Source organism: Triturus cristatus, chromosome 4_2 (genome assembly GCF_964204655.1).
Source record: "Triturus cristatus chromosome 4_2, aTriCri1.1, whole genome shotgun sequence".
In the NCBI taxonomy this organism is placed as follows: domain Eukaryota; kingdom Metazoa; phylum Chordata; class Amphibia; order Caudata; family Salamandridae; genus Triturus; species Triturus cristatus.
Window position 1 is genome coordinate 237,571,150 of NC_140586.1, and position 24,093 is coordinate 237,595,242.

Below are 24,093 nucleotides of genomic sequence, written 5' to 3' on the forward strand. Positions count from 1 at the left end.
GTGGCATAGTGTACAGTGGCATAGAGTACAGTGGCATGGAGTGCAGTCATGCAGAGAAGAGTGTCAGAGTGTAGGGTCGTAGAGTGGTGCAGAATAGAGTGGTGCAGAGAGCTGTGGTGTAAAGTACAGTGGTACAGAGTAGAATAGAGTGGTGTAGAGTGCAGTGACGTAGAGTGAAATGGTGTAGAGTGACATAGCGTGGAGTGGCATAGAGTGCAGTGGTATAGAGTAGAAGGTTGCAGTGGTGCAAAGTAGTTGGCGTAGTGTGCATTGGTTTTGAGTAAAGTGGTGTAGAGTGCATTGACGTAGACTGCAGTGATGGTTTCAGAGTGGAGTGGAGTGGTGCAGGGTAGAGCGCAGTGGCATAGAGTAGAGTGGTGTATCATTGATTGCAGTGGCGTAGAGTGCAGTGGCATTGATTGTTTCAGGCTAGAGTGAAGGAGTGATTTCTGAGTGGAGTGGTGCAGGGTAGAGTGGAGTTGTGTAGAGTGGAGTGGAGTGGAGTGGAATAGAGTAGTGGCGTAGAGGGCTGTGTTGCAGAGTGGAGTATGTATGTATGTGATTTCTAGAGTGCGACTGTTACTCCAAGGAGTGTCCTGGGGCTAAGGAGTGAAGTAGTTTAGACTGGAGTGCTGTAGAGTGCAGTGGTGAATAGAGTGGTGCAGAGTAGAGTAGAGAAGCGTAGAATGAAGTGTCATAGAGAGCAGTGTCATAGAGTGCAGTGGTGCACAGTAAATTAGAGAGGCGTAGAGTGCAGTAAAGTGCCATAGAGTAGTACAGAATAGAGTGCAGTGGCAGAGAGTACAGTGCTGCAGAGTAGTGTCGTAGAGTGAAGTGGTGTAGGGTAAAGTGGCGTAGAGTGCATTGGTGTAGAGTACAGTGGTGTAGAGTGGTGCAGAGTAAAGTGATGGAGTGCAATGGCGTAGAGTATAGTTGCAAGCAGTGGTGCAGAGTAGATTGGCATAGAATGCAGTGGCCTAGAGTGCATTGGTTTTGGGTAAAGTGGTGTAGAGAGTATTGGTTTAGAGTACAGTTGCATAGAGTGCAGCGCTGTAGAATAGAGTGCCATAGTGTGGAGTGGCGTAGAGCGGAGTAGTGCAGAGTGGACTAGAGCGGCATAGACTGCAGTGGCATAGAGTGGATTGTTTCAGAATAGAGTGAAGTGGCATAGACTGCAGTGGTATAGAGTTGTGTCGTAGAGCGCAGTGGAGTAGAGTTGATTAGAGTGACTTAGCGTGGATTGGCATAGAGTACAGTGGCGTAGAGTGAAGCGATGCAGAGTAAAGTGTTGTAGAGTGCAGTTACAAAGAGTGCAGTTGTGCTTAGTAGAGTGGGGTAGAGTGTACCACGTAGAGTTGAGTGAGCAGAGCAGAGAGGCGTAGAATGCAGTGTCAGAGTGCAGTGGTGCACAGTAGATTAGAGTGGCGTAAAGTGGTGCAGAGTAGAGTAGCATAGAGTAGAGTGGAATGGAGTTTGGTGACAGAGAGTGCAGTTCTGCAGAGTAGAATACCGTAGAGTTCAGTGGTGTAGAGTAGAGTGCAGTGGTGTAGGGTGCGATGGTGTACAGTGGCGCAGAGTAAATTGCCAGAGAGTGCAATGTTATAAAGTGGCACAGAGTAGAGTGGCACAGAGTATAGTTCAGTGACAGTGCTGCAGAGTACAGTGGTGTAGAGTGCATTGGTGTGAGTGCAGTGGCATACAGTGGTGCACAGTAAAGTGACGTAGAGTGCAATGGTGTAAAGTAGAGTGGCGTAGAGTGCAGGGACATAGAGTAGATTGGCATAGTGCAGTGGCATAGAGTGTGGCGTACACTGCAGTGGTGCAGAGTAGATTGGCATACTGCAGTTGCATAGAGTGTATTGGTTTTGAGTAAGGTGGTGCAGAGTGCAGTGGGGCATAGTGGAATAGAGTGGCATAGCCTGCAGTGGCATAGAGTAGAGGGAAGTGGCATAGAGTACAGTGGTGTAGAGTACAGTGGTGTAGAGTAGATTAGAGTGGATTGGCATCGAGTGGAACGATGCTGAGTTCATTGGCGTAGAGTTCAGTGGCGTGGAGTGGCATAAAGTAGAGCAGAATGAAAGTAGAGTGGCAGAGAGTTCAGTGTTGCAGAGTATACGGTCGTAAGCAGTGGTGTTTAGTAGAGTGGCATGGCGTATATTGGCGTAGAGTAGAATGGCATAGAGTGCAGTGGCGCAGAGTAAAGCGGCATAGAGTGCAGTGGCGCTGAGTAGAGTGGCAAATAATATAGTGGCGCAAAGTAGAATAGAGTGGTGTAGAGTGCAGTGACACAGAGTAGAACAGAGGGGCATAGAGTGCAGTGACAGAGTACAATGGCGTCAAGTGCAGTGGTGTAGAGTGCTGTGATGCAGAGTGGAATGGCATCGAGAGCATTGGTTTTGAGTAAAGTGGTGCAGAGTAAAGTGGAGTTGGGTAACGTGGAGTATGCATGGTATGGTAGCGTTCTACCATTACAGACAACACATCTTCAATTTAAATGACCATTACATTTGCACTCACATACAGTTTTACTGATAAAAGTATACACCACACAAACAATAATGTGAGGGAATGTCATCACCCAATGTATTGATTTGATTGTAAGCACAATTCATTTACAGACATTTAAATGTTATTGTTTGCTAGAACAAAAAAGCATCTTACAGCCTTCCTCAAGCAGACCCCAAGTAGCCAGCATGATTGTCACATAAATCTTCTCACTTTAAAGTCAGGAAAAGAAAAAGAAACACCAAGCTCCCTGAAAGACACAGCCTGACATCTGACCTCTGTCTTTGAATGCACAGCAAAAGTGACAAGATAAGAACAAGATTTAAAGGCCTGTGTACAGAAAGCAAGTTTGTGGAAGAATAAAGTAAACAAGGTTTGGGCACTGGGAGGGACATATACCAGCAGAACAGCCTAAACCAAAGCCAGCAAATTGTAAGCCAGAAACTGAGTTACACATCACTAAGCCAATGTTACAGAATGCATTCCTAGGTCAATTTTCTGAATGTCCCCAAGATGTCTTTATCAAACCAGATAGCTGCTCTGTTTGGTAGACTGCAACCTAAAAAGCACCTGCAAGAGTTCGATAAAGCGGCCCAGAGTGTTTGATAGTGAATTAAAGAGACATGAGGTGGATCAAGACACCACTGCCTTGGTATTCAGCACACCATCATTCAGTAGTGCCAACCAGCAGCGTCTGAGCAAAACTTTGGGCCCTGGCACTTATTATTTTCCAAAGTAAACACTGGTAGTAGGTGACTCAACCACTGAGGCATGGAATGGCAACTGTTAGTAGAGCTGAAAGGGACAAGAGTGACCATAAGGCCCCTCAGAAAGTTTTCTGCAGAGGTCCCCAATATTGTGTTGGATGGTAGTGGGGCGAGTGTACTCTACCTCTGGGGCTTTAGACCTTCTACGGAGCAAAACAATGCTGTGTGGACCTGTCCTAATACCTGAAACAAAAGACAGGAGTGATCCTGCCCATGCACTGTACCTTGAACAGTGCTGACTCTGGAGATTAGCAATGTAAACCATAGACTATGAACAAACACTCCTATATCCTCTGACCTTGACAGAAAGGCAATGTCTAATGGAAACAGATAAGCCGTAACTACATACGCATTCACTGCGGGTCGCGGTATGCCAGGGCTATGTGAGCTTCAGGTGTAGCGTTCAAGCACTGTTGCTTGAGGGGAGGATTCCTTTTTAGGGGTGGGTATGCCTCACTTTGGATTTGAGATCGTCTGTGGGGGCTGCTACGATGGGACATGGATCTGGCTGGATACATGAAACAAAGCAAGCTGGCACCATTCTTGGCAGCACGCTGTACCAGGAACAACATTCACTCTTTGGATAAACAACATGTCACATACTATGAACAAGTGCTCTTTTGTTCCCTGTCCTTGGAGAAAAGACAAATGGTGCAAGTGGATAAGCAGTAAATTATACTGCTACTTCAGGGCCCGCAACACACACTCACGCACTCAGGCATGTGAGAAGTTGTTGTGGGGCCAGGGTCAGTAAACTGAAGCAAGCCCTTCACAGGACAGAACAGGACCTGTTTGAGACTTCATTAACACGCATTGGCATAGCCAATAGGTCTTGCCTTTGGGATCTTATACGTGTTTTGTCATGCAACAGTTGATGTTGTTGCACCAAGGATATTGTGCTGGATAACTAAACACTTATAAGGTCCTAAAGGCGAGACCTATCGCTATGGCAATGCTTGTTCTTACAGCACAGATTTCCAGAGATGACTTAGAGCGCATGTAAGGCACACTATACCTACATTGTAAGTGGAGGGCATCACGTGTACCATGTATAACTTTTGTCATGTTATAGGAGATTGATGGGTGAATATGCTGTGATAAAACAACTGAATATCCTTTGACAGTTGACAAAATATGGAGTTTGGGTAGGTACATTTTCTTAAAGTTTTTATAAATGTAATATGATAAAACAGTCTAGGTATGGATGACACATATGGGGGATGCAGGCCTTGTTTCTGCATCTCTGTAGGGGATCAGGCCTCGGTTTGAAACTGGACTCTGTCTGTTCCTTGCTTACATTCAGGGATTGGTTGGGCCCCTTGTGAGAGCGTCACTGAAGAGATCCCTGTTCACTGATGCAAACTCAATGGGTCCCACTGAATATGCTAACTGCACTCGCTTTGGGGAATTATTTAATTCTTTGTGTTTCGTCCCCTAGTAGCCGTCTTACCTGGAGATTTTTCAAGGTTTTAGTTGACCATTTACAGCCATGTTTAAAATATCGTAGATTGCAATTACCGCTGTTGTAGATCCAATAAGTCCAAGCAAAGTGATAGTCATGTGGTCTGTGTTACATAATTATTTTTACTTTGCAATTGACCACCTTTTGTAGCTGTGGAGGTGATATCTATGCCTATTGGTAAAATCCTATTTGAATTACCGATGGCAACTAAATTAGAAATGTATCTGCTTTTGTAACTGTTTCTTTTTTATCAGCCGTGCAATTATTGTTTGGTTTGTAACTGCAGTGAAGTCACTTCTAAATATGTCATCAGAGTAAAATGTCATTTGACATCACTTCCTAGGTTCATATGATGCCACTTCCTGTGAAGTAATTGGGGAGGGGGATCAAAGGACAAGTGATGTCACTTCTGCTACCCCTGGGATTTTCGTGTATCAACGTCCATGATCAGGGGACGCCATTAGGTAGGGGATTTACAGCGGGACAGCCACCAGCATGAAGCGTGTGCCGGTGAATGGACCTGTTATTGAGTAGTCCCAAACATTTCATCCTTCTTCAGCCGACTGAGCAGAAGGCAACGGATGAAGAGATTAGTCCTAGAATGTCTGCACACATTGTTACAATGGTTTAGAGAAATAACCTTCCTTTTCAAGGTTTCTCCATGTGGAATCCCCTTCAGCTGCCCCTTCATCTAGGCTCGTGAGCTTCAGGGGAGCTTTAAAGGCACACTCTATTAAGATGCTTCATGACGTCTCACCCCACCTGCTACGTACAGCAAGTACAGAGAGCAAACATAAGTAGCACAACTTTACTTTAGCATACAGAGGCATTACTTTGGTGTCGTTTAACTGGTCGTGCAGTATTGTCATGTCATAAGAACAAGAACGTGTGTTATATAATTAGGGGATAGGGCAATTTATATGGTCTGCATGCTTAATTTGACCGCTCCTTTCTAGTCACCAGAATAGACGTAAACAGGAGGTAAATAGCCTCTCCCACACGCAGGCCGCCTGGTTTCAGCGTAGCTAATGAGCGGGACGGGGTTGTTTTGCTGTCGTCAGCAGAGCTATATTTACCCACGTGAGAGGATCGAGGCTGCACGGAGGCAGTTTGTTTCGATGCACATGGCTTTTTGCAAATTTAGTGTCGCAGAGTAAATAATGCCCATAACTCACTGTATTGTGTGAACGACTTAAGCTGAAACTCAAAAAAATCGTGCGACCAACTGTTCAAACTTCGTGTTGAAAAACTGCGAAGCTCGGGGCTTTAAGTGGGCCGGATTGCAGACCCTGCAATAATTAACAAGTGAGGAAAAAAAGTCTTAAATAAGTTCGGTGGGGGCACGGCACATAGCGGGCGCTGGCCTTTCATTTTTGCACATGGTGTTCATAAACACGGCTCCAAAAGTAAATAAATTACAAAAGAGGCGGCGACAGTGTGTAGGAAATAAAGCGTGCACGGGCCTTTGTTTTTTTAATATGGCGCCCACAAACATGGCTCGCAAAGTAAATAAAATACAAGAGAGGTGGCGGCCATGCTCGGCAAATAAAGCGGCGGCACGCCTTTGTTATCTGAATATAGTGCCCACAAACAGAGCTTGCAAAGTAAATAAAATACAAGAGTGGCGCCGGCTGTGCACAGCTAATACAGCGACTGCATGCCTTTATTTTCTTAATATGGTGCCCACAAACACATCTCCCAAAGTAATTAAAACAAGCGCGGCCACGCAGCCGCGAAAGGAATGTGAGGTATGCAGCTGGCACCCGGCCGCGCTGCTGCTCGCTCCCGAGCTCCCTAGACCAGCTGAGAGAGAAGGCGGGACATGCACATGCCTTTGGCCAATTGCGTGCTCTCTTTCTTAGAAAGACGCATGCAAACGCCAATAGCGTGTGAGCAACAAAAAAAAAGCACACGCCCGAGCGTGTGGTCCGAGTTGAAAGTCCTTACTAGAAGCCTCGCAGAGCAGCGCATGCGCGCTGGCTCAGGCGAGACCTAAAAATGACCATTAGGGAAATACACCACATGGCAAATCCAGCATCGGGCGCCGTGTAGTGGAGTTAGCAGTGTTAGCTGTCTCGCCTTTAATAAATACGGCAGCTTTGTTGTAAAATCTATAAATATATAAGGCAGTACGAGCGCAGGGCCCACAAAAGAGCACAGGACATGACATATAATGGTCCCTCTGGCCCCATCCCTTTCAAATAAACCTGTACACGTCGGTGGTAGTTTTTCTAAAATTGTTAGGTCTGTTGGCATCCAGTTGGTGCTCTTGGTGAAGATGATGATAATGTCTTGGGAGTAGAGCAGCTTTATAGGCATCTGGGCAGTCGCGGCCGGCATGACTCGCGGGTGGATATGCAGGGGGGTCACATGGGGAGGGGGTCATGCTGTGGAAGGGGGGGTAATTTTAAATATATAAAAAAAGTTAACATACCTTAGCTGGCCTGGTCCGGTCCCGTGTCGTCTCTGCTCCTCACAGTAAGCAGGCAGCCTCCCTCCCCTCCCTAAAGCCAATCGCAACACTGCAAGGGCAGCGTTGTGATTGGTTGGGACGTCGACCACAAAGGCGTCTATGGGGAGGCCATTTTCTCCATGTACGCTTCATGCAGCCTACATGAAGAAAATGCTGGGGCTGACCAAACAGTCAGCGCCTTCAAAGTGTGCAAGCCACCCTCCCTTGCTCTCGAGCAGGACCGTCCACCTGCCTGCCCCAAACCAAAAAATGGTATTTATAATACCATTTTATGTTTCTGCTTCTCACACTGCGAGAAAGCAAGGGGGCGACACTCCTCTGGCCACGTGGAGGAGCCGCCCCTGCATCTGGGCCCCTGAAGGGGAGGGAGAAACAAAGGAAAAGCTGTGTTCTGGGTGCTCACGATTGTGAGGTAGTCTATTTCCTTGTCTAGTTATGGATAGCAGCCTGGGGCATGTGGACACAGAGAGGAAAAGACTGGTTAAATTGGCAACCATAAGATGGGAGAAGGGTATATGTGGGATTTCTGATACAGGCAAAAATCTGAAAGTAAAAACAGAAGCAGCAACCTGTGGACCAGGGTCGTGCAAAACATTAAAGATTCTCTAGAAGTCTGTAAGATTAAAAAAAAACGTTAACATTATGACATTTTGTATCATTTTTTGCTTGTGCAGTAAACGTCTTACTGAGAGATATTTTCTTCTCAAACCCATCTCTGGCTGCTATCTCAAATTACTTTTTTTCATAAGGTATGCCCTCACAAGACAACTTCATGCCAGATACCAGCAAACCATATTACAGGCCACTCATTACACTTCACACAATTGTTACCAAATTTTGCAAAAAAAATTAGGCGATTTCATTCACCCTAAATAGCTTCCAAATATTGCTCTGGGTGAAAACGACAGTTTCACCAGTCTGTGGCATCATGTACCCTTTCTAAAGCCTTTCCGAGAGGTGCATTGATAAAGTCAATAGGTTTTGTGTCGGATGCCAGCCTTTTAACTTTGTCAATGCTTGTTTTGTTTCGTCATGTTTTTTGTAAAACTTTATTGTTGGAGATGTTGCATGACCCACATCAATCTAAAAAAACTGTAGCTAAAAGCAAAAATAGGTCTTTGGTTTCTAAAAGCACACATTGCCATAGTAGTGCCATAGTAGTGCCTGGCTCTGAAGGGAACTGCTTTGTGTGTGGATATGCTCCTTGTGAAAGAGCATAATGCTGCCACTCACAATGAATTTAGCCAATAGCCAAAGTGAGTTAACCCATTGTCCCATGCTGTATGGTGTAGAGGGTGGAAGAAAAACGTGAATCACAAAATAACAGACCAATAGATCATGAGGGCTGGCTGAAAGTCTCTATAAGTAAATGTAATACATATATTTTATTAAAATCACAATTGCCTGGTTAACACCAGACTTAAATATGGGTAAGGATGTCTCTCTTGGCCCTGTATTGTAGATAGAAAGACATCCGAACATCCTTACAGTCATTGATGATCTGCACTTGAAGTAGGCTGATTTGCAGGGCAGCAGGCTGGATGGAAGAAAATGATGGACCCATGGTTTCCCATCCAAAGGGGGTGCACTGGCAGGCAAGTCAATGCAACCCCTTTCCTCCCGAGTCATCTATCAGGATACTGTACTTGCAGCACAAGGTAGGCCTCCAAGTGTTGATGGAAGCAGTACCACGGCACACCTTCACCTCTTCCTCGATGTACACTCGCAGAACGAAAATGCATGGCTACAGGAACCTATAACATCCATTCTTCAGGTGATTACTAATGGTAACAGCAAGCATTCCTTGTCCATGGAGTTGAGGTAATTCATTGAAAATTTCCTTCCGTGAGACGAGTAGTTAAGAAAAATTATGTGATCTAAGTGGGCCACCTGATATGAGTTGCTTATCAGGGCCAGTCCTCCCCCTGTCTCCTTTCACAGTTTATTTTCCATCCACACCACAGATCAAGGTTCTTTCCCACACCAGACCCCCTGATAAATTTCCTCCCTTGTGAGAGCACAACATGGTGGGAGAATGGGTTCCATTCCCAAAGGATGTCATTGCAAGCTGCACCAGAACCAGAGCCGGCTTTAGCGTTGGTGGCGCCTTGTGCGAACATTTCTGTTGGCAACACGTGTAGTGACCTTCTTCTTCATGGATTGCCTCACTACCACCCTCCAGTGGGGGCCTCATCTCTCCTTAGCCCCTTCTCACATTTATTTTATCGTGTTTCTCATTCCAATGTAGAGTATCACAGTGATTTACATCACAAACATATACAGAGACAATGAGTCATATAAGAGTGTAAATCAGTGTATAGGAAATCTTACTAAAGACAATGAGGACTACAAGGTGTGGGATTTACATGTCATTCATAATGGTTGCCATTATATAGCAAACGTGCTTGGTCTGGAGAAACTAAGGGGAATTTTACTAAGTTGTCATGCAGTGTAGTAAAAAAGTTGCTGCGCGGCGTTGTGTAAAAAGGAGAGTACAACAGCCCCATGTCTACTATGATGTGGAGCTGTTGCTCTCTCCTCTAGTGCTAGTGTACCTAAGGCTGCCTTGTGCCAATACACATACCCTTGCACCATAGCTCAAGGGTTTGCTTGTGATGTTAACCATAGGTTTTTATACCAGAAGGGTACCATTCCAGCACAAAATTCTATGCTTTGAAAACTTTACCACTTTGTATGTGTGCTGTATGGTGCAGCACACATGCAAAGTTGGAAAGGTTTAGAGAAAATAAATCTTTTCTCTAACTTTACACCTGCCCCGAGAAGGCATAATTTTCTGATGAAAATCCCTTTCAAACAACGTTAGTAGATAAGGATTAGCATCAAATCCATGGGTGAGAGCATGGTAATGTCCAAGTACCCCTCATGGTTCGCTTCCTTGATACAAAGTAATGCATAGTGCTAATTTGTGTTGCTTATGGGCTACTTTCAACCACAGTTCAGGATTTGCAAAGGAAAGCAAACCCAAAGCAACACTTAACACTAGGTTTGTGTCACCAGGTTAATAAATCCACCCCATAAACTCAGTATTTGAAACTTAAAGCAATGATTGGAGGTATCCTACTAACAAAATTGTATTACTACCTAAAATAATAATTTTTGGCAATCTTAAAATAACAAAAGATTGAGGAAAAACAAAAAGATTCTAAACCTGCCCTTGCAATTTGCATGCAGAACTTCCAGTTCATAGATCAAAGTGCTGTAGTAGAAGGAAAGACTGTTACTTATGGACTCCCAGTAACAAATAGACAAAAGCAGTTACCCACTGAACTGCCTACATAAAATATAAATCTGTGATCTGCATGTTACACCAGGATTTTTACAGCCTGGACATTAACCCATTATGCTACGTCAAAACTGTGACTAGAATTACAGATGTACAGCATACGACCTCCTCACTCCTTATCTCTACTTCCCATCCCTACCTTCTTCTCATTCATCATCCCTAGCTTCTCATCCACCATCACAACTTCTTATCCTATCTTTTAATCCAACATCCCTATTGCTCCTCAATCATTCCTACTTCTCATCTGCAATCCCTACTTCCCATCCATCCTCCCTACTTCTTATCCTACTTCTACCTTTCATCTCTCTTCACTACTTATTATCCTTACTTGTTATCCATAATTTCTACTTCATCCCTCACACACGTGCCACATCAAGCCAATGTATCAATTTCCATAGGTCTAGGTGAGTATGCGTAACCCCCTTTATGTAAGGTAAGATTTTGTTTCAGTGCCTAAAAAGTCAAAAGTGAGTTATGTAAGATTTAGCTGGATATGATGTTAATTTAGCTGGGATACAAAATATCAACTTTATTCACAACTTTAAAAAGTTAGTTAATGTCTTTGCAAAGTTAAAATAAAGTTAGGCTTGTTTAATTTCTTAGCAATATACGCGGAGCACACTAAATTATGTTTAAGATTATTCTTTCATTAGTGTGCAAAAAAGCAGCATGTAAGAGTTTTCCCCCATGGCGACATCTGACATTTCAAAAACGTGGTTTGCTTTATTGCATTTTAGAAACATTCTAGAAATGCAAAATGCTGTTAGTATCTATTGTGACATTCCAAAGAAGCATAATTGACAGGCTGAAAGCAGAAAATTTCATAGGCTCACATTAGGTATTAGCTATTCTGTAGAATGAGCCTGTGAGCAAATTACCTACATATCTAAAATATGGTGCATTATTGGTGTATTTTATAATAATATGAAGTGTCTCAAATAATGAAGAAAAGTGGTACAAAAGTTGAAGAATAAATGTATGATGTTATTTGAATTTAACATATTAGATCACCTATGGTATAATTAAAACAAAAAATGAAAATGATTAATACTAAAAAAAAATAATAACTAAACAAAATATACATTAAGTGTAAATAACAGTTCAAAAATAGTAACATAATCTTAAAAGGATTATTGTGATTATTCTATCAGAAACAAAAGAATAATAAGATGTATACCAGTTTTGTTGTGGTAGTAACGTGTCATATGGTGAATAGCCTTTTCTGTTTAAAAAAGGTAGAATTATTGATGCAAAGTTTCAAAATACTTTACTACATTTTTACCAACATAATTTAAATATGTAAAAGCAAGTGAAGCTTCAAACAAGTTGAGACCAACTACCGCTCCTATATCCCTCCTTCTGAAGTGACCCTTTATTATGCAAGGGTAAACTAGAGTAAAATATTCCAGTACTCAAGGGTGAAAAGTGGGGCAAAAAGGTTTTAAATTCTAGTAGTTCCACCTATAACCAACACACCTAACCCATCCTGCATGCTTTTGTTCACAGAATACTTAACATGTGTGCAAAAGAATTATCCTATGTGCCCACTGCTTAGGAAACCAAACCCCAGAAGTCCAGACCTGATAGATCCCTTAGGATAAGGTGAACATTTGACAAGTGGACCCGTGCTTGAGAAGGCTGAAGGAGAAGTATTGGCTCTATTTCAAGCGACCCCCATGTTGGATCATAAGCGTGCTGTGCTGCAACTCCACGAAGAAACATAGGAGGGGTTCACGTAACCCTACTGATGGATGGATGTCACAAAGGAGAAGGGACAGCGTTGAGGAAGGCATTTTATAAAGAGGGTGCAAAGGAGAATAATGAAGGAATGAAGGTCAAGACAGAATGGGAGTTTTTGATGTTATCACTTGTTTTTGGGGAGTGTGCAAAGAATTATGGGCAATTACTGTTTGCAAAAAACTACTTGCAGGTCGGTTCTTAAAATTTGGATTCGAAGTCCGTCGTAATTGGACCTATCTCATTAATTTTTATGAAATAAATAATAAATAAACGTAGGTCCCAAATTATGACCTACTCAGATTGGATTCCATCAACGGGATGGTGGCCTACTAGGGTCATCAGACCCTCATGTCTGTGATTGCTTTTCAATTAAGTAATTTATTTTAAATGCAGCCCATTTTCCTTAAAAAAAAATGGTGCTATAGTTAAAAAAGTAGGCCTGGGTGGTAAATTCCGCTCCACTTGCGGAATTTGCGGAATGCTGAAAATTCCGCGATCCGCGGCGTAGTGGAATTTTTTCCTTGTTCTCTCTTTCAAAATGCGTGTTCGTGGGAACGACTTACCGGGATCCCTACGTTTGTCAGCGAGTTTTCCAATCCGTTTGTGTGCGCCACGAGAACCCGCGAGACTGTGCGATCGCGAACACGCCCTTCGGACGTGCCATCGTACATCCGCGTTCGTGAACAGGAAACATGCATCGCGAGCAGGTGGGACAAGTGAAACATGATGGCCATGTCAATTGACGACCGCATGGGCAAGTTTGCAAGATATTTCCCCCCGAGCACGCAAACAGCGTCCCCAAACAGGTACAACGCATCGTAAACGGGCGGAAAAAGCAATTCCGTGTGATCGCGGAATTCAGCGCAGCTCGCGGAGATTTTTTACCGTTTCGCCGAACTTTGCTTAACGCGACTACGCAAATTCCGCCCACCCCTATAAAAAAGTACCTTCTTTTTTAAGTTTGTTTGAGAGTTGACGGTTGTCCCCTGGCTTCTCTCCAACATACTTTTTCTAACATCTAGAGAAAGTACAAGAGGTCCCACAGGCATCCCTTCCCTTTTGCGAATGGGTTACTGCTCCATCTCAGGAAATGGTAACTTCTCAGTGTCTTGCTACTGGATTTTATTGCTAACATATTGATAAATTGCAAACCAAATTGGCATTTGGAGGGGATGGCTACAGCACGCCTCTTCCAAATACCAATTCTTTATAGGGTTGCAATTACTTTTTAGAAGTCAGAAAAAGTTCACTGATCCCCAAAATGGGATTAGTACATTTAAAAATGCATTTCAACTGTAGCAAACACTGAACTGGAGTGTTTGCGACAACTAAAATGCTTCGTACTTCTGGCCCTGAATTTCTGCTGAGCAACAGCTGCAAAGAGCTGGTGGGCAGAAGAGCCTCTTAACTCTGGTTTGATTGTTTTAGTGATACAGGTAGGTGTTTATAGCACCAAAGAACCTCTTGTCAGGCAGTCATTCGACATGTTCTGACAGGGGCTCGTGCCAAAACGTGTCATATGTGACAAACACAGCGATTAGAGTTGTTTTCATACCATGTTTTTCAGATCCTATAAAAATTGAGCAGCAGAAACGCGTCCATTGGTAAGAGGAGCCTGAAATTCCAGCCCAAATAAAGCCCAGCACAGAAACCCAATTCCTGGTTTATCCAACGCATACTGCAAGTGTATCACCCAGTGCTGTCGGTCAGGTCCCGGGAGAGAGGCGAAGGTTAGGGAGGAGAGATGAGGGGTAGTGGTTGAGAAGGGATGTTGTTTAAACCAGGTACATCTGCGCCCTGACGGATAAGGCTGTTTTTATTGTAGTTTGACATAGTGATAAGGAGGCGCATCGAGACTTCTGCAACAAAATAGGCGCCCCTTTAGAGGACTTCTGCTATGCCGCCTTGGTCAGAAAAGACTTACGAGACAATTGAAGGGAAAACAAACTTCGTAAAAAAGCATTTTGGACACAAGCATTAAGGTATTCATAGTCTAGTGGCTTCGGCGGAACCCTTGGGAAACAGGATCTGTGTTTACATTGAGACTCCAAATTGCAATGTTTGGCGGAATAGGACTGAAGTTAGAGTAGTACATGTGCCATCCAGTGCAATGCCAGCCGCTGCTGCTTCTCAGAGTGCAGCCAGTGCATACTTTGTGCCAGTAATTCTGGTGCTTGGAACTGGCACCTGTTTCTTGACACCGGCACTATGATAGTCTACCATATGGTGTCGCTGTCATCAAAAAAATAATATCACCGCTACCAGGCAAGTTTTGGGTGCTGGAATAGTCAAAACTGTCTCATTTGCAGTAGTGTGATGGTTGGTAAAAAGTATTGTTACTGGCATTAGTTAACACTGGCAGAGGCAGTGTTGGTGCAAGCTGCAGTGGCCGCCTGAGAAATACTTGGGGCCCTGGCACTTTTTTTTATTTTTTTAACAAATTAAGCACTGTACCCAAATAAAGGCAACAAACACTGTGCACAGTAAAATCGTATGTATGACGTTACAACGCATGCAATTACAACGTATGCTTTTACAACGCAGTCTTTACATCGCAACTACCATTACATTGCATGATTTTACAACGCATGCCATCACAAAGCATTTTTTTAAACTACCATTACAACGCATACCATTACAACGCACAATACTTTTAGGGCAAACAGTAGGGTAAGTTTTGGATAGTGTAGGGGTAAAAATTACTATTCCCACTCCAGTGAGTGCAACAGTAGGGTAAGTGTTGGATAGTGTAGGGGTAAAAATTACTAAGTGTTGGATAGTGTAGGGGTAAAAATTACTATTCCTACTCCAGTGAGTGCAACAGTAGGGTAAGTGTTGGATAGTGTAGGGGTAAAAATTACTATTACCAGGTACCCCAAAACCCATACACACCCTGATACTAAAAAAATCTCCACTACTTACCTTATAATACATTATAATGTCATGCGTTGTAATGGTAAGCATTGTAATGGCATGCATTGTAATGACATACGTTGTAATGGCATGCGATGTAAAGGCATTTGCGTTGTAACAGTTGTGTTGTAAAGGTAGGTAGTTGTAATAACTGCGTTGTAATGAATATTTCCCAGTAAAATCATAAAGAAAACAGTCTTGAAATGACACCCAACTGTCCAAGGTGGGAACCTTTTCATACAGATGGGGATTTGGATCAATGAAAAATCTGCTACCGCTTGGAACATTGTGATTTTCAAACTTTTGCAAGACACCATTTCTTTCGCACCTCACTGATGAGGCACAACGAGGCCGAAACCAGTTGGGGTTGCTGTTTCCAGTGGCCTTGGCCTGGCAGTTCGGACTCATCTGTCCCTTTTGTGTAAACACCAAGTCGGATGTGGGTATAGTTAGGCTTTCTTTGTCATAGCACAGACAACCTAAAAAATGATGTAAATGAATGCACTTAAAGTAATTATCAGTGGTTCGGATTAATTTAAGCAATTCATCCATCACATTATTGCTGTTCAAATGTTAAATAGTTCACACACTGAAGCTCTTCTTCCCTTCCATTGCAGGGCTGGAGTCTGGATTCTGCACCATCCCCCGGTTTTCCCGTCAAGAGAGGACCCCAGAACCTTCCTACGCGTTGGAGGACCCAGAGGATCCGGAGGAGGCCGAGTCAGACGAAGACTCAGAGCCAGACACTGAGGGACGCGACTCCCTGCAATACTTCCACCTGGACTTTGGGCCTTCGTTGATGAGTGAGGTCATGGGGGGCATTGGATTTCCAGCCACCATCGCTGAGGAGGAGGAAGAAGAGGAGAATGGTTGGGGTTACTCGCCCAATGGGAACTCCTCTGGCGCGATGACAAACGGCCATTTTGCACAACAACCCCAGGATGCGCATACAGAGCGACGTGCAGAGGGTGTCGCAAACCACCAGGCCCCATGGGAACATACTTCCCATACGCAGGACACAGGGAGCATTCGCTTGAATGGCCTTAGTAGCCACGCGATCCCCCAAGCAGTCTTAACGGTAGATCACGACAGTTTTAAAAGAGACACAGATTCTGTCACAAAGCCGACCCCAAGCCCTCGCAGGCAGCGTGGATCGTGGCAAAACGAGCGACCTGACCTGTCCAGGGACCAAGAGCACATGGGACCAGCTAACCCGGACTTCAAAGCAGAGGTCACGCCGCAGGCCCGCCATTTTGCAGTTTCCAAGGTGGGTATGAGGGCTGGCGAGTTCAGCAGGGTTGCCCGAGTTTTGGAAAACCAATACGAGGCGACTCCTGGTGAAGCCTGCAAAGAGGAGCACGAGGAGGAAGTAGTCCCGTTGCCAGCGGAAGAGGAAGAAACAGACACTAAGGCTCCGGCGCCAAAGGCCAGCCGAGTCTACCTGGCCCTGCGGGGAGGGGCCTTCGCATATGCAGAGGAGGAAGAGGACGATGACGAGGTGAAACTGTGACCTCGACCTCCGCGCGGGACATAAACAGGACTTGGGACATTCATGGAACTTTGCAGCGCAGCACGTGACGAAGGGCGGGCTCTGGCGTTCTGTACGTTAATAGGAAACGCTAACAACGGCTTCTGAGGAGAGAGGGGCGGGGAGAGAAAGGGAAAGAGAAGTGAGGGGTGTGGGAGAGGGCACGGTAAAGATACAACATAGGAAAGAAAGTGCGAAAGATAAATGGAAAGAGTGCCAGTGGAAGAGAGAGAACTGACAATGGTGAGGAATTACAGAGAAGGGCAGAGTGAGAACGGTGGGGGGGGGGGGCAGAGAGTAAGTATGCCTGGGGAAGGATGAGAGAGTGTGAGAAGTGAAGAGAATGTCACAAAAGAAGGACAAGAGAGGAGACCACAGAAACAAGCAGGAGGGAGGCGCCTGATGAGAGAGAGAGAGAGAGAGAGAGGTGCCAGAGAGACTCGAGAGAGAGAGCGATAAAATGAGTGGCAGACAAAGAGACAGAGGGGAGAGGTAGTGTGGAAAAGGCAGCGGAAAGGAGAGAATTTGAGAAGGGGGGATAAAGGAGGAGGACAAAATGCAAGAGTAAGGAGGAATGGAATGGTAGATAAGGAGTGAGACACAAGATAGAGAATGGATGTGTCGAGAAGATACATAGAGAGCTAGATATTGAGTGCAGAAGTGGGCATATGACCAGTTGAGAGGGTACCTTAGGTGTGGAAAGATACATCAAAAGAGGGGCGTATGGTTGAGAGGAAGATGGAGCAAAAGAGAGCCGGGCAGAATGAGAAGGAGTGACCTAGAAAGTTGGAGGGCGGGAGACGAGGGCAGAGTGAGTGCAAGAAAATAGACTCTGTTCGAGAAGAAAGGGAGAAGGAGTGGGATACGCAATGAAGGCAATGAGAGGGGTAGGTTGAGTGAGTGGGGTGAGAGCGGGAGAGGAAGAGAGATGACGTAGGGTAGAAAGGGAGGGAGAGGTTGAGGGGAGAGATATTGGAAGGGAGATGACGTTGTGTAGGAAGGGAGGAAGAGTGTTCACTGCGTCTTGAAGAGGGAGCAAGATGCCCGCACAGACAGAAGAGGCTGTCACACACACCGCAGAGACAATCAGAATATAAACAGAGACCCCTCCACAGAGATAGCTTTAAGAAACAGCATGCATTCTATAAAGAGACAATCACCAGACCTGCAGAGGAACCTGTATGCCCTCTACAAAGTGATATCGAGGTGTTACATATGACAGTAACTGTACCCCAAAAAGATCACACCAAAGACAGGGTTAACTATCCGTAGGAGATATTGCACACCTCCAAAGAGACGTCTCACATAACCCCAAGGAGACAGCTTAAGATACATAAGCAGCAGTCAGGAGCACCAAAGAGACAGCCACATAGTGGTGCAGAGACGGACATCCTCGAGGCAGGCCTCGCACAAACATAGGATACCAATGAGAGTGTGCTAGACTGTCCAAAGAGACATGCAGCCAATCACAGGAGACAGCTAGCACATACTAAAGAGACACCTCAAATATACTGTCACCAAAGACCAAAGAAACAGTGACAAAACCAAAAGCGCCCTGGGGATTGATGCATACCAGAGAAAGAGAGAGAGCTTTCTGTCCATAGTACACCCCAGCAGAGCAAAGAGACACATGCGCAGGTAGCCAAAGAGAGAGCCCAGCTGCACTACAAGGGTGAGACGTGCTGGGGCAGCAGCTTCTGCTCTCTCATTCTAGGCCCTCCTTAGAACCTTTCATTTGCCCCCTCACCGCCCCGCTCCTAGGTTTCCTGGGGGCTCTTCCCTCTACTCAGGGCCACTGGAATTATGCAGCAGGGGAAGACTAGATTATGCGGCATAATGCTGCACAATTTGTGATAGTAGTACTTCCTTGTTGTGTTATTTTTACACAAGCTAACACTGTCTGTGCAAAGATTTCACCTCATAGCTACTAATTTAACACCCAAATACATAATAAGGAACATAAAAGAGGGCCAGTCAACTTTTGCAACAGGCCTTCCACTGCGCAGCAAAACATGTTGCTACATTTTTAGTAACTTTTGATTAGTTTAAGCTATATATTTTTTTCTCTAAAATCTACAGCTTATGCATCAGATGATGCATTAAGTGCCAAATTAGAACGACGCAGACGCAAAATCGCATAATTCCTGTGGCCCCGCCTATACTCCTCGAGGAGCCCTGCCCTATCTTCCCTGCGGACCCCTCCCGTGGGCGTCCTCTCTCTCTCCCCAATTTTTTTCCAGCTGCCCCTCCTTCCCTGTGCTTCGTGGGAGCCTCTACCCTAGGTGACCTGGAGGCCACTCCGAAATACCACCCCCCTGCTCCTGGTTCCCTCTGACCCAATATCGCTTCCCCTGTACTGCCAGATGTCCCTATGACCCCCCCCCCCCCCCTGATGTACCCCTCTTTCTGTATGGCCTCTCGTCCATGGCATTCCATCTCCTCTCCTCACACTTTCCTTTCACTCCCTTGAATCGTCAGCCTCCCTTCTACCACCGTGCCCCTCTCTCGCGCTGGGTCTCTTTCCCCACTTCCTCCTCCCCCGCCCCCTCCTGCCCAGGATCCGGGACGGTCTCTCTGCCCACAGAAAGCCTCAGTGACAGGGAGATGCCAGGGCAGTGAGGTCACCCGCCTTCCCTGGCAGGACAATGCCAGGCAGTGTGCCAGGGACAGGGGTGGCGGCTGTGCACTTTCTCGCTCAGATGTCACTTCACCCTCGAGCCTGAGGCTGCGCAGGCCGTGGTACCCTTGCGAATGGCACGCAGCTGGTGAGGGTGCCGGGGCCTGAAAAGGGGCTCCTTCGACGCCTTACCATCTGGGAGCAATCATCTGTCCGTGCTAGTGCCAACTGAGCGGAGCTGTTGCCTGCCCCCGCAGTCTCGTGTCGTGCTCCTCGCCCTGCCTAGCAGCACTCTCACCCGGTGTCCAGCAAATGAGTCCCCAGAATTACCCTCGACACCTGCCTAGAAGCTTCTACAGGGAGCACCATACACCTGCCCCATCAGTCTAAATAGCTGCCCCCCCACAGCAATACCCTCACCAGTTGCCCGGGCGCCAGCACCCCTGCTAACACCCTCCTCAACGGCCCAGTGGGAGCACTCACTACCCAGCACCCTCGTGAACTGCCCAACTTATGACTGGGTCCAAACAGAGGTGGTATTGTAAGCGAAAAACGATGGAATGGGTTCCTAAGTGGTGCAGGTATGCCCAGATGTGGGTCCCTTGCTTACTGTGCCACTAGAATCAAGCTATACTCAGCTAAGGAGCCCTTATCAGGGCGAAACCAGACCTACGTTTTTGGTGCATTGGTTCAGGGAGTACCTGGCCTGGTATTTCGAGCTGGACTGTTCCCATTAGAGCAGGGCCAAGTCTGATTTGCATATGGCTGGGTCCAAACTGAGGTGGCTTGGTGGGCGAAACACAATGGACTGGTATGCAGCCCGAGCGATTGCCATTGGCTGAGACTGATATAAGATTTCGATCCATCACCTTGTTGTGATGCAACTTCTACAAGGAGCAACCTCTGCCTGCCCCTCACTTTCACTGCATGCAAAACAGACACCCCCACCTTCTTCAACAGGACTCCCCAGCTTCCTCAACAGGTAGCACCTGCTGCACAGCACCCTCTGCAGTAGCTCAGCTCCTTCAGGGAGCACCCTTGCTAGTCCAAGACGGCACCAGTTGGTGACCATATAGAGAGCATATCCACTGCCATACCCAACAAGCCTCACTCTCTGCCCAGCAGAGAGCCCCTTGCATGCCCAGCAGTCTACGACAGGTGACCGCCATCAACAAGGAGCATCCTAAGCCAGCATTCTTACCAGCTGCCCATCTCAGGCAGTTTGTTTCACCTCTCAGCACCTGTGCAACTGCCCAGCCAGCAGAATCCCATCCCAGCCAAAGCATCATGATCAAATGCCAAGCTACCACAAGAAGCACCCTTGCCAGTTCTAGTGCCACGCCCATCTGCCCAGCTCCAGTGGAACTGTACCAACTGCTTAGCTCCTACCATTACCTGTGCCAACCAAAGCATCCCTCCATCTTCCCTATTCCTGGCACCTCCATCACCAGGTTTACCACTTTCTGCAGGAAGCACAGCGTGGCAGCACCAGTTGCCCACCTCCCACAAAGAGTGCTCACTGCAGGCCCATGCTTCTCACCAGATGATCACCACAGACCTGCAGCCCTGACTCACTCCATGAGCAACCGATCCTGGCACCCTCACCAGAGTGGGCGCCCCTGCCATCTTCAGCTCCTGTTGCCAGCTGCGTCACCCTGGCACCCCCAGTAAGCGCCCTCACCAGCGGACCCAAATCTTGCAATGATTACACCTGCCAGCCCTGGTGCCCTCTCCAGCTGCGTGGCTCCTGCTGGGTTGAACCCCTGCCAGCCCAAGCTGCCTCACCTGATGCCATGGGTTCTGTCGGGTACATCCCATAGCAAGCCTCTGCATTCTCATCAGCTGCCCTGACTCCAGCAGGGACCCGGTTACCAGTTGATCTGGTACCTGCCCGGTTCACCCTGCCAACACCTTCAATTGCAAACTGTGTTCCAGCAGGGGCATGCTGCCAGCTCCTGCCCCCTCACCAGCTACCCTGGCTCCTGCAGGGTAGAACTACCATCTGCCAGCTCATTAACTCTTGCCAGCTTTCATGCCTCCTGCAACGAGCATTCATTGCCACCCCTACACTCCCCAGCCAGCTACCCCTGTCAGTGAGCTACCCCTCCCCGCCAGGCCAGCACTCTCTCCACTTGCCCTGCCTTCTCCCCGGGAAACCCCGTATCCCTGGTACAAGGGATGGTTTAACTCGAAATAGACCCCCCTAGCAGAAGGTCATTGGGCAGGTGTTTTTACTTGGTCTTCTCTGGGGTCGACAAGTAGGCACGAGGGTTTTTCTTAGGGTGAAGTGTAGTTTTGGGGTAGCACATCTCGTTCTGTTAGAGGCTTAAGGGGCCATCCTTATTCAAGCTTTGAACGTCTACCGAATACGTCTTTTGAGAACAAAGTATATTAAAGCTTTTTTAAACATGTTTTATGTCCTATGATTCTGTTGTATCCGGTCGGGAGAGGGCGCTCCCTGCAGACTGTCCCTCGAGGTTAGATAGCGCCTTTCTGTCGCAGCCCCGGGTGATAGCGCCGCCCCTGCCAGCGCCTTGGGAGCGAGCCCCTCTGCTGACTGCCTCCAGCTGAGAGAATGCCCCCCTGTTCATAGGGTCATTGGTGAGAGCGCCCCCTGCGGTCAGTGCTCGTGCGTGGTGAGCATCAGGCTGTCCCACGTGAAAGCTGTCCACCGCTTCCTGTGTCTCCAGGTGAGAGGGTGCCCCCTTCCGGTCAGTGCAATCAAGTAAAAGCCCCTCAGCTGTCAGTGTTACCTGAGCGGAGCGCGCTCTGCTGGCGCAGCCCAGGCGAAGGCGCCCCTTGCTAGCAGCGTTCAAGGCGAGGGCGCCCCCTCAGGTCAGGGAGGTCCGCGTGCTGGCCATGCCTCAGTGAGAGCGCGCGCGGCCGCCTGTACCTCCAGGCGAGAGCGCCCCATGACGTTTAAACCTCCATATACGTCATGGTTGTACCTACAGGGGAGAGGCCGTCCATGCTGTTAGGGCCACCAGGAGAGGCGGCGTCCTGTTATCACCGTCCCCAGGTGAAAGGGTCGCTGGTGGATCCTGGTGAGAGCGCCCATTCTGCGGTACCACAGGTGAGGACGGGTCCTGCTGTCTGCGTCTCCAGGTGAGCGACAGTGCCCAGGAGACTGAGCCCTGCTGCCAGCCCGGCAGGTCAGAGGTCGTCCCTGCTTTCAGTGCTATCAGATGAGAGCGCCTCCTGCTGTCACCGCTTTCAGGGAGGTGCTCTCCCTGCTGTCATCATCCCTAGAGGAGCGCCCGCCAAACTGGGGTTCGCTGACGCGTGGCACATTCAGCTGTGAGACGGCATGGCTTCGAAGGCGCTGTAAAGGCAGTGGGGCACGCATGTTGGAGACATTTCGGTCAAAGTTCAAGCCATTGTTTGGTGTGATGTATTGTGCACAGTCCTTCGGATGTGACCCTGAAAGACACTGGGAGTCAGTGCAAGATCATTAGTGCTGGTGTTCGAGGCCCCGTTGTTTCAGGTGTAGGAGTAGCCTGACAGCAGCTTTACACTTGTTGTAATATGTATAGGAATGATGTCCATTTCATAATCCAGAGGACAGAGCACAAGCACAGCTGTGGTTTCAACTTTGTGGGGAAAGCCTAGGTTGAGGACATTGTCGTGAACATTCTTGTTGAGAACTTCACGGCATTATTTGTGGCCCGGCATTATTTGTGGCCCAGAGTAAGAGCGGAACCTACCTACAAAGACTACTAGAGGTTTTGTGGTGGTTGGTTGTGCAAGCACTTTTCTTTGGTCTGCAGGCTAGGGTGAGATCTCTTGTGCAGGTGGATAGTGGCTGTGCTGGATTTAAGGTGATCGGTGGTCATTCAAGCTTTCATTGCTACCCGGCAGGGTGCCTGTCTGGATTTCGTGTATCACTGAGGGTCTTAGTTTTGAGGATAATCTGTGGTGTCACTGGCATACTTGTTAAAAAGACAGACAGATGGATTGAACCCCATGCAAAGGTCTGAGGTAGATGTTAAACAGAAGGGAGGAGATGGTTACCCCTGTGAGGACACCAGTATCCCATGCTAGGGTTTGGAGGTAAAAGGTGGCAGAGAAATGATGTGATTTGTCAGGAAAAAAGTGATGCAATCCAAGGCTTTTCTGTGGATGCCCACGTTCTGCTCCCTGGCAGTAGTTTTTGTTGGTGGACCGTGTCTAAAATGTCAGAGAGGTCAAGTACGATCAAGGCAGCTGTTCCATTAGCATCTGCTTGTGTTCTTATTTCATCCATTGTAAAGGATGATTATGTTCCTCTAGAAGGACTGAAGCCAGTTTGCGCACAAGAAAAGCATTTCTTTTTGTTTTTAGGTGAAATGCCATTTTGCTTCGTTTTAGATTACTTGGCAGTGATCTGTTATTCACAGGCTTCTTTGGACCCAGACCACGTTTCCTTAGAAGTGGTTTGATTGGTGAGCATTTGCACTCTTTCAGCATGATACTTGTAGTAAGCAATGCATTGATATTGATTTGGATGTTTTCTGCAAAAGAATTAAAGATATTTCCTCGAAAATATTAGGGGACATGTGTGAACTAGTGATCCAGACGTTTTTGCTGTGCAACACTAGTTATTTAAAATATTGGTCCTATAACAGGGGGAACATTTTAAAAGTGTTTCTTTCAGTAGTTTGTATAGATCATGCTGCTTTGGGGTGGTTGTTGTTTCTTGGTGTCTTTGAGCTGAGAGTGTGTAATTCTTCATTCCTCCCCCCCCCCCCCCATGAAATCATGGGCAGGAGCATCGAGGGGCATGTGGGAGGCCCCAGATCAAGTGG

The 24,093-nt window shown here is 46.8% G+C and overlaps 1 protein-coding gene across 3 annotated transcripts in view; it reads left to right on the plus strand.

Annotated features, from left to right (window-relative positions):
- The window catches only part of CDC42EP1 (CDC42 effector protein 1), a 74,423-nt gene extending 52,703 nt beyond the window's left edge, over positions 1-21,720 (plus strand). For all 3 annotated transcript variants that reach the window (XM_085601365.1, XM_085601367.1, XM_085601366.1), the window contains exon 3: positions 15,782-21,720. In XM_085601365.1, the coding sequence (XP_085457491.1) occupies positions 15,782-16,674 (893 nt within the window). In that variant the 3' untranslated portion in view covers positions 16,675-21,720. The remainder of the gene's footprint in view (positions 1-15,781) is intronic.
- Positions 21,721-24,093: the final 2,373 nt, after the last annotated feature.